The sequence below is a fragment of the Nanorana parkeri genome, unplaced genomic scaffold (genome assembly GCF_000935625.1).
Source record: "Nanorana parkeri isolate BGI_ZX_2015 unplaced genomic scaffold, ASM93562v1 scaffold89, whole genome shotgun sequence".
NCBI classification, from domain to species: Eukaryota; Metazoa; Chordata; class Amphibia; order Anura; family Dicroglossidae; genus Nanorana; species Nanorana parkeri.
Window position 1 is genome coordinate 903,143 of NW_017306357.1, and position 18,480 is coordinate 921,622.

Here is an 18,480-nt window from a genome sequence, read left to right on the forward strand (position 1 = left end):
CCCTATTAGATTGTAAGCTCTCAGGGACAGGGCCCTCCTTACCATCTTGTCTTTAATTGTATTGTAATGTCTTCCTTATATTGTAAAGCGCTACGCAAACTGTTGGTGCGATATAAATCCTGTATAATAATATTTTAATGGACAGATCAAATCATACCTTTCCACCTATATTTTTAAGGCCATGTTTAAACTCAAGGAACCAGATAGTAAAACGCATAAAAAAAACTAGAGCTGTTTTTTATAAGTACCATTTAATGTCGCCCCTACACAGGGGGATCATTGGCGAAGAAAAGTCATATTAGAGATTCTCTAATCTATGCATAAGTTACAGGCCACCTTCTCGTTTAATGGATATCTGCGTGAACTTTAAAAGGCCAGGAGAGAAGATGTACCAGGGTCACATTGTTGTCCTTGAAAAAGCTGAGCTATAAGATTGTCTGACCTGCAAATCTAAGGCAAGCAAACTAACCTGCATCATGGATTCTGGGTCAAGGCTTAGCCCTCCAGAACACTCAACTTCTCACTGATAAATTGATTTACTACTCTGATAATCTGTATCAGCTTCAAAGAAGAACTCCGGGAAGAATAGAACTTAACCCTTGCAGTGTGGCTACCCCGGGCAATATATACTATATCGCAGGCAATTATACTGAGGTTTGGGTCACGGGAGGAGGTTAGTATATGTCCTCCTGTGACACTCAAGAGAACTATGGTGAAAAACACTTACCCCATAGTTTTCTTTTAACCCAAACAAATCAATACATTTAACCGTAAAGGACAGGTTTACCTTTGAAGGCTCCTTCCTTCCCCCCCCCCTTATTAAATGCATACACAGTAAGGCAGGCTGACTCATGCTCTATGGGCAGAAGTCAATAAATGTGCAGTGCTCCATAAGCAGTTGGTTCCCAGAAGACTAAAATGCCAGTTGGCCTTGTATGGGCTGCAACACTATGAAGTAGAAAATGACCTGATCCAAGGTTGTGGGGGGTAACTAGGTCTTAGTTTTACCCTCTACCATCACTCCTTAGCAATAATACCAAAAATGACAAAGACAAAAAGAATACAGTATTATGAACGTAATACTTTTACTTCCATAATACTGACATGAAAAAATTAATAGGCAGATCTGCTGTGGAGCATTTATTTCAGTTTGTGTTTCTTGTTGACAGGTTCACTTTAAAACAGGTACTGAAAACTTACAGGATACAGTAGCAGATACCTTACTGAGCTGTGATGATATAATAGGATTAAGATATCAAGTTAAAGAAACAAAAACATTTAAAAAGTGCTGAAAACAATTGCGCTATCCGGGATAATTATAGCACATGCTACAATAACACCGTTCACCTGATTCTCTTTTTTTTTCTTCTTCCATGTGTAATTGCAAAAATGCATTACAAGAGCCTTCATTCGGCACTGCCAATGAGTTGGCTACAAAAAGTGATAAGTCTACAGGGATTAAAATAAACATCTTCTTTAATTAGACCAGGCATATTAATTCACAGTGTTAAAATTATTCCTGCACTAAATAAACCAAAAAGTGCCCTTGTTAATGTGCAAAATGAGATTTCTGGGGGTTTGTCCTCTGTGTGAATCTCAGCTTTACTATCACAGCTTGAAAACATTCTTTAGCTGTGCCCCCACCGCAGCCCCCTGGAGAAGATGTGTTATTGACAAGTCTTGCAGAGCACCAGATTTCACCGCAGAAAAAAAAAGGTAGGTCGTCATCTCCGAAGTGGAATGCAGTCACAGTTAATTTCTTAAATGGCTTCCGACAAAAAAAACCCTTCTTATTATCACATTTATTACATACATTTAAAGTAAATTACATACTAAGGAGATGAAGCAATAGCCGTATACTCAAAACACAAAGTGACAAACCATAGAGGGGAAAATAAAAAAACAGGCATCAAACTACACTAGGTTCTATCAATTAAAAAAAAAAAAAAAAGCTAAACATAGTTTTAAATAGCAGAGCTTTTAAACTAGGAATGCGCCTATACCGAGTATTTACTCGTACTCGCCCAAATGCTTCCAATGCCTAGCCCGATACCGGAACTTCCGGTATCAGGAAGCCGAGCAGCGAGTCATTACACACCAGGGAGCATTGAGCTAACTTCCGGGCCACTCAGGAAGCTGGGGGGCCGGTGATGACTCGCCTCCAGCTTCCTGATTGGTCGGGAAGCCGACTCCATGCTCCCTCGTCACTTGGTGATGAGGGAACATGGAGAAGGCTTCCCTGCTAATTGGGAAGCCGGGTGGCGAGTCATTACATGTCTCCTGGCTTCTCGGCTAATTAGGAAGCAGGGCAGCGAGTCATTACACGCCTCCCAGCTTCCTTAATGGGACTTCCAGTATCCAGTATCGGCGAGTACTGACGAAAAAAAAATGTGGTACTCAATACCGAAAAACCGGTATCGGTGCATCCCTACATTAAACATGAAAGGTTATGTAAAACCTAACAAACGTGCTTACTTGGTCCCTGTTGGCTTGTTAAAAGAGAACTATGGCCAAACTTTTTTTTGCCATAGTTCTTTTTAGGGTCACAGCAGGACATTTACTATGTCCTCCTGTGACCCCAAAACCCAGCAAATAGCGGGCTATTGCAAATTATATGCTGACAGCACAGAGCAGCACTGCGGCTGGGAAAGATCCTGACAATATTGTCGGGATCCACCCCGTCACCTGCTCTCTAGCTCCTCTGTTATCAGTTACATTATTCTCAGTTATCTCTAAGGGCTACATAATCATGTCCCTTTTATGTTATACGGAGGAAGGGGAATATTCCTGTAGTCCTATCCTTTTCTATTGACCTGAAGAGTGAGTGTTGGTATTTTAGGAAGTGTGTTACTGGCAGAATCACCAGGTAAAGAAAAAAACAGCTTAAAAAAATTCATGCAGCCACCACATCTAATGACCGGTGAGCTGCAATATACAGTATTGCATGTTTGTTTTTGGGTTTACATGCGCTTTAACTATTTTGATGTAGTTTCTGAGGCAAGTCAAGTACCCCAAATACCTTGTCTGTACCCTTCCTAACTGGGGGTCAGCTGGATCTGTGCAGTGTCTGTTCCCCCAACCAGACCATGACATTCTCATGACTAACATATGAAGCACAACTATTAGTTAATAGGAAGATAAGTATTATTGGTTCCTCATTTGGATCTTCTCAGCGATTAAGGAGGATGGCTACACACATCTTAGTTTTACTCTAAGGTGGCCATAGACATAAGATGGCAGTTGGATGTACATTGGCCATTTTAAATAATAATTGTCAGTGTATTTCGGGGGTAACAGAATCCCCCTTGTTCAGGGCTTGAATGTACAGGAGAGTTATTAAATCAGCAATGTACAGGTGGTGCAGAAAACATTTCTGTGTACTTTGTCTGCATTTTCAGTATATAAGTCTCAATTTAGTGAAATAGTGAGGCAGCAATTAGGCATTTGGCATCTAAATAGATCAATTATAATAATTTTAAAAAAATCTTAGTTGCATAAACCAACATGGCTCATCATTTTCTGGTGCTTCTTTTCTTCTACATTAGAAGTCTACAACCAAGGTCCCTCAAAGGGTAAACTTTAACTGCTATACCAACACCAATTAACCTTGAGTTCTTCAAGTTATCCGGACCATAGCAGTCCCTCAGATTTAATGCCACTCCCAACCAATCCCTTCTATGTTGGATACAGCAGGAAAAGGCAGAACAGGGCAGAGCCTGCATGGCACCGTTCATCTCAGGATAAAGAGTAATCCACAAATTTCGCATAGTAGCATACATACAGAGCTACTGCACAAATGTGCACCTTCATGCAGATAAATTGGACTGTACAATTTACACATCTGCAATTTATTCACTGGCATTCAAACAAACAAAAAATCATATGGACAATTAAACCACAGAGGCATGTGCAAACCAGGTGGGTCTCGATCACTCTTACTGTTTAGGAATCAATAGGAGCAATTAGTTTAGAGCTAGCGAGATGCCCCTTGAACCATCGTATCATACAGCCACATCATATGACAACTGGCTCGAATAGTGATGTGGGCCCATACAAATGGATAGTTATCGGCAGAGACGGTCGTTCCCAATTACCAGATATAATCTACCTGTGTTTGAGCACCAACTGGTTATTAAGTCCTGTAACTTCCAAACTGCATCATTAGCAGCAATGTACGTTCATGTCTGGGCATCTCACGCAGCTCTTCTTAATAAAAGAAAATTGCCACAAACAGAGCAGAGTGTTAAGAACACCTGATTACATTTCTTCTGTTCAACAGTGCACTGTCATCACACCCAGCCAGAATGTAAGTGACATTCACATGTCACCAAGATCTGCAGGTTAGAGTTACAACTGCTGATCCAGGAGGATAATTCTTCATCTGCAGGAGACTCATGTGGGGAGCCAGGAACTGCTCTCAACTGGATATATAAAGACTAACTATTTCCAACAGGCATCTACTATACAAAACGCAAGCAGGTCGCTCTGTAACAATGTCCCCCGCAGTGATCTACATATCACCACTGTAGATGCAGTTGCAGAGGCTTTAAAACTGTTCTCGTGTGTAAAAGATTTAACTAGACCTAAAAACGCCATTGAATGTGTGTTCACCAGAGTGCTGCAATGAAAACAGAGCTTAGTCCTTGATCAAACAAGATCAACTAAGCATGTGGTGATGCAGAAGTTTATAAAGCCAATCATGCAGAATTCAGATGAGGAAGAGAGTACATTTTGAAGAAAAGGCTTTCGCCAACATATATAAATGAAAAATAGGTAGCCAGAGGTGCCTGCAACTGCCTGTCCTACTGTATGCCTTGGAAAGTGCCAGGGGGTCCCCAAAACCTGGCATTCAGCATTATTTATTTATTACAGGTATGTATAAAGCGCCGACAATTTACCACGGCTCCAACAACTAATCGATTAAATCGATAATCGATTGTGAGAATAGTTGGCAACTATTCTCATTATCAGTTGGGGGGGGGGGGGGGAAGAGGTTTTTTTTTATGCAACCAATCGATTAGTTGAAAAAAAAATCGGCAACTAATCGATTATTAAAATAATCATTAGCTGCAGCCCTACAATTTACGCAGCACTTTACACAGTTGCACAACCACATCAGTTCCTGTGATCAAGGAGCTTACGATCTAAGGTCCCTATCTCGCATGCACACAGGGCCGCTTTAGACAGGAGCCAGTTAAACCTACAAGTATGTCTTGGAGTGTGGAAGGAAACCGGAGTATCCAGTGGAAACCCATGCAAGCACAGGGAGAACATACAAATTTAATGTTTAAAGGCCTATGGAAAAAAAGGCCTGACTTGAATATATGTATGGAACGGGGAGGGTAAGCTCCATTTTTTGGAGATGTTCTTTAAGCTAGAAGTTTAGATGAGACAGACTGATGCATATGAAAAAGACGATGACTTAGTCTTTCAATAGGATCCAGCCCCATGGAGCAGAAATGTAAACGATGTTACTGCACACATAAAGCCATACATTTTGCCAGAATACCTGCAAATCAGAGCTTCAGAATCAGATCTACAAATAATTTCAATTTGATGTTCTAACCAAATTTTACATAAAACATTGGTTTTGCTAATATCATAGAACATAAATGTGCTTTAAGATACTTTGAACATAAAATGTATTTTCAATGAGCTAACATTCATATTGCATAACAGTTACTACCTATAATGTTTTCATACAAGATTCAAACAACTTTCACCCATTTTTCCAACGGAATCTGATTAGAAAATGTGTGAATCTTGGGTATAAGTTATGTGAAAACATTTATAAATAAACCTGTAAATCACCTAAAAAACCTCGCACATAGTGGTTGTATAGAATGTGTAATTCACACCCTATTTTTTAGCAATATTTCAGGGTTAACTATAAAGAATTATGGGAGAGCCACCTTTTACAGCCCTTTGTGAAACTTGTTACTTTTCAAAAGTCCACATAGATGTACCAGTATAACAAGCGTCATCCAAATCTGTGTGCACACTCTTGAATATTTTTGGATGTTAGCATGTGCATAATGATTTGCATATGTTTTTTAAATTATTATTATGAACCGTGCAAAAATTTAAAAAAATACATCGTCAAACTTTTTTTTTTACTTCGGTAAACATGCAATATTGCATTTTAATATTTTGTAATCTTATTTTTCATCCTGCAGGTAAAGCTCTGTGCTTCTTTTGATGAGTTTTCTAGATTATTCATTCCCAATAAAAGAATGGTTTTAGATGAGTACCAGGAATGGAGAAACCTTCTGTTGAAGAAGTGGGGGCATTAGAAAAATGAATCGGTATGGCGGTTAAATTAAAAAAAAAACTTTTCTTATCTTTATGAAAAGTTGGTAGCCAATGATTTTCAGTAGTTTCCATAGCACACATCATACAATGGATCTGCACTTCTCCAAACAACCTCTGAACAGTGTCAGAATCTGCCAGGGGCAGGGGTTATCATTACACAGGTTTTCTAAGCAGAACACTATTATCTGAAGAAGAGAAAACCCTGAAACACTTTTGGCCACCAGCCTTTATTTAGATTTAAAAAAAAGGATAATTTATGTATTATTATTTTCATTCTTCTCGCATTGCACCCCTCTTGTTTTTGACTAATTCATCAAGAATCTAAATCAAGGTTAGGCAACCTCAGCACGCCAGCTGTTGTGGTCCCGTGAAGCACTACAAGACTCTGCTAGCCACCAGCATGACTCCCAGAGGCATGATGAGATATGTAATTTCACCACAGCTGGAGTGCCGAGGTTGACCTCTGGTCCAAATGACATTGAGAGCAAGCCCCGTTCTTGACCCAATTGTATCCCCTTTGGAAAGAGTGACTGTGCTTCTGGATGTGGGAGTATGAGCTCTACCGGCAGCCTTTATGAGCTGGTACTGGGACCAAAAGGAGCAAATACATTATCAGTCAGACACGCTTTAAACCACCTTTAAGTGTATTTCCACCCCTGCAGCCAAATTAGAGAAACCCTCCTACTAAATATTTATTATGTGTTCCCATTCCCACAGCATACCTAAAAATTAGACGTGCAAGGAAATTGAATTTTCTAAAACATTATTGTCAGGCCAAAACAAAATTGAAAACTATTTTTTCTAACCTTTTTAAAAGCATTGCTTTAATTCTTTATTTGTATTTCTTTTTATTACTTTACTGTCTGGGGCAATATCCGGGATCTAAACCCGATATTTCCCTTTTGAAATAGAGATTGATAGACACAGATAGAGATTGAGGATACAGCCTCTTTTTACTGTGGCTATAATATGAGTTATGTCCACAATCATAAATGAACAGGAAGTGATGTAGAGCACTTCCTGTTCATTCATAATTGGGGACACAGTAAACATGATTTGTCCTCAATTATTGAAAAACACTCAGCGATCAGCCGATTGCTAAGTACTTGTAAGCCGCTCTCCATTCCGACAGGCTGAGCGGGAGGTGTGGGGAGGAAAGCTCGGCCTCCTGTGAGAAAACCGACAGTGTTCTAATCCCTGCCCGGCCTCCTGACAGTTTCTCGCCTTCCCGCTGGGCACTGCTCTGTGTCAAGAGGGGACACAGAGCATCAACCGACGAGGAGAGAAACCAGGGATGCACCACATTTTCATTTTCTTTCCTTAAAAAGATGCTCAGCTGATGCCTCAGCATACCTTCAAGACTTACACAATCTCCGGATGAGAACCACTTGCAAATTAAATTTAGTCAGCCAGTAAAGGAGGAGACTACTTAATTGTTCATCTTTCTACTGCAACTGATGGTGAACATGGCAAACAATGTATTACTAGTATAATACTGTCTTATAAAAAAAGCAACTTACAGAATCATTTTGAGCTGATGGTGGCCAACCTTCCCACACCTGGTGGCGAACAGGGATACTTGTGAGGTCATAAACATTCCTTTTTACCTATAGGGAAAACAAAGCAATATGGTATAAAAATCACAAAAAAAATATCATCAGACACAAAGGATTCTGGATTAAATTATATGCAAACTAGAAGCACAGGAATGTAGAAACAGACAGATCGAAAATTCAAAGAAACACAAAAGGTTGCCTTATACCACATACATTTTGCCCATTACCTAATCGTCTCCCATAAAGGGCAACTTTAACCTGGAATTCCAACCAAAATGTTTTGGATAGAGAAGGGACGGGTTAGAACAGTATGTGTACCCATTGGGGAGATTCATTTTATTTCTTCTCCCTGGCGACAGCCAGACTAGGTATTTATCATTTTCTCAGTTACATCATATTTCCCTCCTTGCACTATAGAGCACCTGACTGGCCCATAGTGCTGTCCCTTTCTCTCCTAGTCTGAGCAGTGGTGTGCAGGAGATTACAACAGGTTGATGAAGTACTGAATATCCTATACAGCAGCCATTTTCAAAAACTTTTATTGGGATTTTAAAAGGGCAAAATTAAAACCAGTATACATAATGTGGCAAATCGTAAAGAAAGAGATTTGTGTACAAGGAACCGAAAGATAATTTCTCAATAAGTTAAAAAAATTTTAAAAAGTCACAAGTAGGGATGCACAGATTTCGATACTGGGCATTTTCACCAGTACACGTGAAAATGCCCCAATACTAAGCGCCGATACTGGCGCTTTGAATTTTTAAACAGGAGCAGGTGCCATGAGGTTCCCTGCTTACTGGGGACCTGAGGCGGCTGTCTTTTATAGCGCTGGTTTGGCCACACATTTTCTCCTTTTTCCAGTCGCCCGCGCAGCACTGGTGGCACACGCCCACGCAACCCTGGCGAGGCTTCCACAGCCTCCTGAGATGTCGCACATCCCTGGTGTAGTCCTCTATAGTTGGTGGTATTCTGCATTTCTGCATAATGTATTGCTGGGATTTGTAGTCTCTATAGCTGGTGGTATTCTGCATTGCTGGGATTTGTAGTCCTCTATAGCTGGTGGTATTCTGCATTGCTGGGATTTGTAGTCCTCTATAGCTGGTGGTATTCTGCATTGCTGTATAATGTATTGCTGGGTTTTGTAGTCGTCTGTATTGGAGGTATTCTGCACTGTAGTATAATGGATTTCTGGGATTTTTAGTCCTCTATGGTTGGTGGTATTCTGCATTGCTGTACAATGTATTGCTGGGATTTGTAATCCTCTATAGCTGGTGCCATTGTGCACTCTTGTGTAATGTATTACTGGGATTTGTAGTCCTCTATAATTGGCGGTATTCTGCATTGCTGTATAATGTATTGCTAAGATTTGTAGTCCCTCTACAGCTTGGAGTCAGTGGCAGAACTACCAGGGTCACAGCAGTTGCAGCTGTGACTAGGCCCTGGTGCTCCACCACTGTCCTAAAAAAAAATGTGCCTGTATTGTTTTAGAAAAACTGTCACATGATAATAAAAAAAAGGTATTGGCAATTGTTATCAGCGAGTACTTGAGGAAAAGTATTGGTACTCATACTCGGTCTGGAAAAAATGGTATAGGTGCATCCCTGGTCACAAGATTGTCAGTATCACCTAAACATGGATAGGTTAGGATAGAAGAGGCCTGGGTCTTGAGGGATCGGAGAACAGAAAATATTCTGGAAGTAATGGAAGTGTTCTTCGCATCTAGCCATGTAACCCCAGTTTTAGAGGAACTTTACAATACAGTACCAAAAAGGAAATAAAATAAAAGCTATTGTCAATTTATAATACAGGGAAAATGTATGAGAACATAGAAAGCATCTATGATTTTTTTTTTTATAGGGTGAAAAGGTAAACTTTCACTTTATCTGTAGCTGTCAGTGGGCTAGCTTGCTTGGATGTGTGTTAATTGCCCAGCTTCACAGAAAAGCCTTGAAGATGAGAGTATTTACAGAGGAGAGTTCAATGAAGTGCTTGTATGTAGAGAAAGGTCAACCAATATAGTCCTTCTTGACCCTAGAGAATAAAAAGCCATAGGCCATTCACTGATAGAAATGATATGACCATTTCATTGTGAAAGCCTTCCTGGGTACACATGAAGAACAAGTTAGTGTCTGTCTGCCTAGATTAATAACACATCACTTTGGAGTAGGCCCTCCAACTCCTTGAAACCCAGTAATCTGGAAATCATAATTCATTGGTCATCCACATCAATGTTACTTCCAATAAAGATAAAAATCTTCCTGTTTATTACCCAGGGGAGGGACAGCCATTTCACTGGGTGTAAACAAAATAATTAAAAAAAAGAAGACTGTGAGCCCTAATAAAAATCACCAAAATACAAAGAGTACAAAAATAAACTCCAATTAAGTTCTGAATACATTAGTATCAAAATGGGGCCAACTCACAGGACAGATGATATCTATTCAGACAAATCAAGTACTCAAAGATGCACACCATTTGCTTTATTGTAATAACATGCCTATAACCCACAAACGATAAAGAGAGTATTTTACAATACAAGGAATTTGTGTGCAAAGGCCAAAATCGTGTTTTAAGGTAGCCAATCTGAACCTATATCCCCTACCAGTGAAGTCATTTCCCGGGCACCAACAAGTGGTCCCTAATTAATGGAATAGCTTGCCTATTAAAGCCGCCAACAGCTATTTTCCATCCTGAAAAAGCCTCTTTAAATTCCAATTGAGGTCACATACCTTTATAACTTTTTATAGTACTGTACCCCCAAGTTATGATCTGTGACTGATTTTTGCTTGGAAAAGCTATCAAATACTGTTTTCAAATGCAGCTTCCTGTCCTCGCACCCCCGTGGTCTGTGCTGGCAGAGATAACTAACAGCCACACCCCTCATCATAGGCTTTCTCTCAAAGATGGGAGAGGGCTTGTCCAACCATCTCTGTATGACTTACTGACAGCAGTGAATAGCAGCCTTATTTACATTCCCTGTACATCTTCTGTACCAGGAAAAGGGAGGTAAGATTTTAAAGACAGTGGCTGTTCCTACAATGTATATCTGATTACATATTTATTTATTTTTTACTTAAAACGAGCTAAAGGCTCTAAATCACCTAAAGACCAGTATTCTGACTACGTGGAATCAGTTCAAAGTAATTCTAGAAGAACTTATTTCATCAGGACACTCATAGGAAACTAAACCTTACCTGAGAACTAAGAACATTTCTACTTTAACTGAAACTGCGCAGGAGAATATACCCATTACCATGTCAGTGTTTCCAGCCATGATCTTAATTCTATGAGCAGGATTGCGTTACACCTCATCAGCTGCTGCTAACCAGCTTTCATACTGTATCAAAGAAATATGAGAAATGGAAATACCAGCAACTCAATATGTTTTTGTCCCTGGTGCACACCTGTGAAGCACCTTCTATGGCCATCTCCCATTATTTCATTAGTTTCCGGCAATCAGTGCTCGAAAGAGGGATTAACACCAATCCTCTTCATAGGAGCCAGCAGCTCTCCACTAATACTGGTTTAAAAGACTTGGAATAGATAACAGCTTTATTTTAAATAGCTTTATTTTAATCAGACTGATAATGAGTTCTTTAAACAAACTCCTGCCATCGTGTCTTCAAAAAAGTGCATCAAAATTAAAAGGGATCTAATTTTTATATTACCAATAGCATACTTCCAAAAAAAAAATTTAAATTAATCTTTAAAACCAAACAATCTTTTGTTCTGCATCACCTGTTATCAATGAACAGAAAGCCTATACTGAATGTTTCTGTTCATTCATAACTTGAGAACATTGTGTGTTTACTATAACCACAATCATGAACAGGAGGTGATGTAGATCACTTCCCATTCATTCATAATTGAGGATATAGTAAACATACTCTACAAACATTATGTACAAACACTCAGCAATCACTGAGTGTTTGCTCTTGCTCTCCATCCTGACACGCTGTCACAGGAGGCGGTGCGGGGAGGAGAGCTCAGCCTCCTGTGACAGTGCTGGTTGTCTCCACCCCACACACTAGTCTGCCGGACTGTGATAGGAGGCTGAGCGGTGCGGAAGGAGACGACGGCCGCTCACAGCTCGCAGCGCTCTCCCGTCTGACACTTTCTCTCTTCCCAAGGAAAGAAAGCAGGGATGCGCCGCTGTATCGGCAGAAAAATGGCATTTTCAACCGACATGTTTCGGTGGCCGATATGTTTCGGTGGCCGATATGTTTCGGCGGCCGATATGTTGGGGTGTGTGTGTCTGTCTGTCTGGAATGGTGTGAAGGCTGTTAGAGCTGAAAATCCATAGCCGTTAGATTTGGCCACCAACATGGGTGAAACACAGAACAACCTTATTGCAGAGAGCCAAAAGTAACCATCATGAAGGAGCATTGAAAGCTTGATCTGCCCATGCATTGGACACTCAACAATCGCACTGTTGAAAAGTCAATGAAAAGCACCGCTTTGGCGTGACTTCTCAGGAAGTGAGAGGAGATTCTGCAAAGTGAGATAAAAGACCTCTTCGTTGTCACTGTAACTAGTGTTTCCATTGAAAGATTTACCCTTGAATACTGTCAATTTTGGATTTGCCCTCATTTTTAGTCTGAGATGGGGAATACCAGGACAAACCGAGGGTAAATCTAATGGGAACCTCTAATGTCCTAACTGGGACACACAACAAATAAAAACCTGATAGTATTGGGGGATTGCTAACCCTATCAAAAACCTGGAGAAAACATAGTTCGGGTTTTAAATTTGCTAGGAAAATGCACAGACGCAGAGGGTTTTTTTCAAGGGGCAAATTTACATGTAGAGATTATCTTGGCTAGGGGACTATCTAGATTTCTTTTCTTATTAAATAAAAAAAATTAAATACAAAACAAAGAGAAAAAAAAAAGTCTACATTCAGCAACATTTGCAATATTAGACAAACATGTAAACTTCTTGATTGGTACATAATCATTCCAGAAGCTTGCACTGCTTCTGGGCCAGCAGTGCAAGCGATGGAAGGCCTAAAATAACATCACCAAGAGCCTGGGATTCTCTGCATTCTTCTCAGCTGGAAATCACAACACGGTGCATTATGAAATGAACAGTGTTTGCCTCTTCTATTAACTTAGCGGCAACTGCGCCCAATTCAATAACATTCCAGGCCGATCGAGAGCTTGAAAAGCCCCTTCTTGTTATAGTGTTGTGTTGGTATAAAGCACAATGCCAGACTGATGTGCCGAACAAATGTGATCAAAGATTCAGTCGCCTTTGCCAGTGCACAAGTATTCTTCAGACCTATTCTAGCAGAGTGACCCCTGCCTAACAACTTATGTCAAAGAAAACCAGTTATCACAGGCAGCTCCCGCTGCGAGCCTGCCATCGACAACATATTAGGTAATGTTTGATGAAATCAATTCATGAGGATAACTAGTTTGTTTTGAAGAGATGCCAGAGCTGCCCCACTCCAAATTCACATCTAACGGCCACTAAAGAAACAAGATATTGTTCGGGCATTCAGGGGGACGGCGTGGCATTAAGGATGGAACTTCATGTATCCACCGGAGGCTTCCACCAGGGTTGTGTGCAAGGCCAAAATGCCAGATTTAAAGACAAAAAAAAAAACAGTATGAAAAAATGGAAACACCCCCCATTATTTCTTGCTCAAATTAACCAACTAAGGAGGAACCATTCATTCCAGCAAACCCTGCCAGACATGTTCTAGGAACTGCGGGTTACTAAAAGGCAACTGAAAACAACTATAGGCCCATTAATGTATAATTAAACCATTTTCCCAAAAATCAAAACTACAGGACATTATCTTAACAAGATCTGAGAATTTCAATCTGAATCCCACTCTTCTTAACTTTCTGTCCTAGCTACACCGCTCGTGCATGCTCTAAAGCTTTGACAACTGTCTATTACAGGGGTTGTGGGCAGTGCCCAAGGAGGATGGACCAACAGCATACCTCACTATAAACTGACAAGCTGAAATTGCTTAGGTGCACATCAATTTATAGCACCAGATGGGAGTGTGCATTCCAAGGCTGACAAAGCTGCCAAAATGGCTCACTAAGGTTTAAAAAGAAGCAGAAAAAAAAGAGCAGAAAATGAAAATAAAAGTTACATTTAGAATTGGAGCATGGTGAGGAAATATTTCAAGTGTAGCTATAGCCCAAATCTTTTTTCTTTTTTAAGTTTTGGGTAAAAGTTTAGAAACCCTGTCAGTTTTTACTGTAATCTTGGGCTCAGAGATCTCCCCTCACTTCCTGTTCTGGGGACAATGTTTTACCAGACAGGAATGCGAGGGAAAGTCTACAACAGCGAAACAGACAATAAAAAGATGACCGGGGTTCTAGCTTTCATCTACTTAACTTGGAGGAGAAAAAAAGCATTTTTTTTTAAACTTTGGACTGTGTTGCCGTTAGGCGGATTTCCCCTGACTTCCTGTCCCAAGGACAAACTATTAACTAAACAGGAGGTGCAGGAATCTCTCCAATGGAACACCTCCGAAGGTATTAAAATCAGACAGGAAGTCTAATCCTTCCCCACTATATCTAAAGCTAAAAAAAGTTTTGATTTTAAATACAATTGAACTCTTTTTTACAATAGAGGCTTACACACATAATAATAGTTTCAATAAAGCTGATAAAAATAACCAATGACAAGCATGCAACTTACTTAATTTTAACCATAAGAAGCATGTTGTGGGCTTGAAGGTGCAAAGTGTTTTCTTGAAACTGGATGATCTGTATGTAAAAATATTTGAGGCCTCCCTACCCATATATGTTGTTTCTGCTTCACTCAATGGTCAAAGCAGATGTAGAAGTTCTACTTCAATATTGACCAAACATCACATGCGTTCATAACTTTCATTTATTTCTCCGGCATTACCAAAGTTCAGAATGGGGCCAGTGGCACCACTTATGAAAGAGCCTCTCTCAAAATCAGGACATTCGCTTTTTGAACTACTACTAAGGCCCTTTGTGGGCAGAAACACGTCAGAAGTATCTGCTGCTGTTTATATCCCATAACAAATAAAGCTGATGATTGAAGAAGATCCTGCGGAGTGCCGGTCTTTCCATTCTTGCAACTGCTCTGGGTGAAGCAGAGACCCTGCTGAGCACCACAGATCTGTGATATGACTTGGGAGAGGCGGCAGAACAACTTTTTTCCTACTTGTAGAGAATTTGCTTATGTAGTCAATCTCATGTGATTTGATGAGAGAGCTGTGACTTGTAGAGCTGATGGTCTCAATGTGGGGTACAAAGAGGTTCACTTGGGGTGCTTTTAATTAATGCAAAATGATTAAAGCCCAACTTTGTGCTGCTGTCAAGTTTAATAATACAGTGCCCTCTGTCCCCCCACTACTGCATGTGTTGAATGCTTATTTGGATGGGGGGGGTGGGAGACAGGTATAAGTACAAACACTCATCTTATTTTTTGCTCCTTTGGCAGTTGGCGTTCTACTCCACTGCCCGATGCTCCTGGGATTTGTGCGGGCCTACACTCTGCTCCTGTACGATGCAGGACTGCCGGTTCTGCATTGTATGTGATGACGTCAGAGAGCTGTAACCAGCCGGGCCCCGAAGCGGTTTCGGTGGACCAATCGCATTGAGAGGAGGAAACCTACAGGACCAAGGAATCTTATTCCTCCTAACCAAAAAGGTACCTTTAGTTGGCTTCTTGCACATGCCCAAAATCTGGGGCTCCTTGATATGCAAACACAGACCTTGGTACCTAGCTACTGTTCACCCCATCATACTCAACAGCCAGGCGTGGGAGGGAGTGTATTAGAAACTGACCTTAGGAAATCTATATTTGCATATCAAAGCACCGCTAGTCTTTTGGGTTGCAGGTTGCTTAATACGACATTAATGCTGGTTATCTATTACTGGTTAACAAATACCTAGCACGCCATCATAGCATCCCAAGTGAATACACATTCAAACTGATGCAGATGGAGAAACACTTAAATCAAGTAAGGCAGTGAAACTCACTCCTGAATGTTCATGCACTAGAAGATTCACTGATCGGAAAGATGCTTTTTATACAGTTCTGCTCAAACATTCTGGGCTGCGAAGATTGATAGGCAAACCACTGCCACCATGTGGTTGGTCTTGCTGTAAACTACTCATTTTACAGTAGAGCTAAACCATGGCTACATAGCAATTTGTTAAAAGACATTGCATCATACACAATTGTTATGTTTTTGTTTTACATAAAATACTTATTTTATTCCCCCTTCCCCTTTTTTTCATATTAGTGCTGCTGTATAAACTGTACCATTGTATCATTTATCTGGACCAGGTTGATGGCAACTATGATGGACCATGCTTGTCCAATGCGTGCTGCCAGGGCTGTTTGTAGTCTCCACCATGGACACATGTGACAGGGTGACAATATAGGGCCACAAATGCAAGCCAGTTTTTATCCAATAACAGGAAGTTCCTTTATTTCCATCAAGCCATGTTTAAAAATTGTGTTTTAAAATTGATGTTGCAGAAGTTTAGCTCCAAGGTGGAATGAAACGTAAAATAGCTTTAAACGCTCAAACTTTTTCCAATAATGAATCCAGATGAAACAAATATACACTGTCCAGCAAAGTATCTCTTTTAAAATTTTGCCCAAGCACAGTGATTATATTTCCACACAGCTCCAACTCTCTCAGCTCCACTTCCCCAAACTTCCTGTCCAATACAAGATCACAAGGGACAGAGCAGTCTCCATACTAACATGGAGAAGGGAGGAGGAAGCAGGGAGGAAGAAAGTGGCTTGCTTTGCTATGCCCGTGTGTTTGTGGAGACACACACAACTTACTAGCACACATGGGTGGCTCTATGGGACCCCACAAGGGAAATGAGCTACCCTAAAACAGGATATCAGGGCCAGTGCTCAGGGTACCAGCTGATTCTGCAGGAAGCTAATTAACATCAAAAGCTGCATCCATTGTAAGTGATTAAATCAGTATTTGAAATACCGTAAAAAAAGAAAAAAAACTTTTTCACTTTAATATCACTTTAATGTTGTTATTAATACAAATAAAAGTGTATGTAAAGTTGTTGTTTTTTTAAACTTTCACAGTAGAGAAGTGTTAACCATTATCCAGGTATTCTGTGCTGCCTGTGCCCACCCCCCGGGGGGGGGGGGGGGGGGGGGGGCACAGGAAATAAGAGAAAGCTTCTCTGAAGTGAATGAAATTCTCACCTAACAGAGTTGTCATTTGTCCCCATTTGAGGACTTTCCCAGCACCTCTATCTCTGGTGACAACGCAAAAGTTTTTCCCTCACTTTCTGTTTAAGTGACAAAAATCAATAAGATAAATGAGTATATCTTCGCAGAGGGGCACCAACACCAATAAAAATTGACAGATGATCTGTTTCTTACTATATCTAATATAGGATAGTTGTCTTGAAATACACTTTAAAGGAAAACTTTGTAAGACTCATCTCAATTGCTGCGAATACTTGCGTGCGATTGCTTACTGTACATGGGCATCTACGTTTGTAAAATGGAGTAGGTAAGCAACAGATTAAAAGGAGAAATATGGGGTAAGTTGTTTTCCCCCATAGTTCTCCTCAGGGTCACGGGAGAACATAAACTAGCGTCCTCCCGTGACCCAAAGCTCAGTTTACAGCTCAGCTACAGCTCAGCTACAGCTCAGCTACAGCTCGCGGTATAGTGAGTCCGCCACAGTCAGGACGGATCCCGACATTACTGTCGAGATCCACCCAGCTGCGTTATTGACAGCTGGCTCTGCCTATCTAGAGGCAGAGCCAGCTGTACCCGCCCCCTCCCCTCGTTCGTTCCTCCAGTCAGCGCTGGATGATCGGAGCGGGGAGGGAGGGAATCCCTGCAGGGAGCCGTGAGTGACAGTCACGGCTCTCTGCAGGGGCATGGGCAGGATCGAGAAGTGAGCGAGCGATGGTATGTGTTCGCTCACTTCCCGATCTATTGAGTCGACGTGCGACAGTTTAATTGTCGCACGTCGGCTCGAACTATGAGGTTGAGTGAAAATCACTCACCTCATAGTTCTCCTTTAAAGCCTAACTCTAGCAAACACATTACATGTTTTTAGTAACAATACTATTTTCTTTCTTTTGGTTTGTCCAAACCTGTATAACTGCCACTAACTGCTAGCAGACTGGTCTGCATGCTAATGTGGAAAACATATAAATAAAAAAGGCACATAAAATGAAGAAATGCATTTACATACCAAATATTATTATTACTACGGGTATTAACCCCATACAGTTACCAAATAAACGACCTGGTTTTAGATAGAAATCACCCAAAATGCATGTAAAAGCAAAGCTATAAACGGTTTCTTGGTCTGCGCTGCTTTCCAGTGTTCGGAGCTCAAGTACACAGTCACAAAGCGCTACTCTCTGCAAAACCTAAATTAAAGCCACCCGAGCTTGTTATGTTGTTTTAATTGTGGCTCCAGTTTCAGCGCCATAAAATGGAGTCCAGCTGTATTATTTATTAGAAGATCTGAAGTGCAAAACTGCATATTCACACTATATGGCCCATTGGTCACAGTGAAAGGACTTGGAAGAGGCCTGGCTGCTGGGCCTGCATTGGAGAAACGTGCCCAGATATCAGAGGGCTTCATTCACTTTGTGACAAA

General features: G+C 40.7%; 1 protein-coding gene across 2 annotated transcripts in view; it reads right to left on the bottom strand.

Moving 5' to 3' along the window:
• The window catches only part of FAF1 (Fas associated factor 1), a 218,339-nt gene that overhangs the window by 113,103 nt on the left and 86,756 nt on the right, over positions 1–18,480 (bottom strand). For both annotated transcript variants that reach the window (XM_018552460.1, XM_018552459.1), the window contains exon 8: positions 7,833–7,919. In XM_018552460.1, coding sequence (XP_018407962.1) covers positions 7,833–7,919 — 87 coding nt within the window. The remainder of the gene's footprint in view (positions 1–7,832; positions 7,920–18,480) is intronic.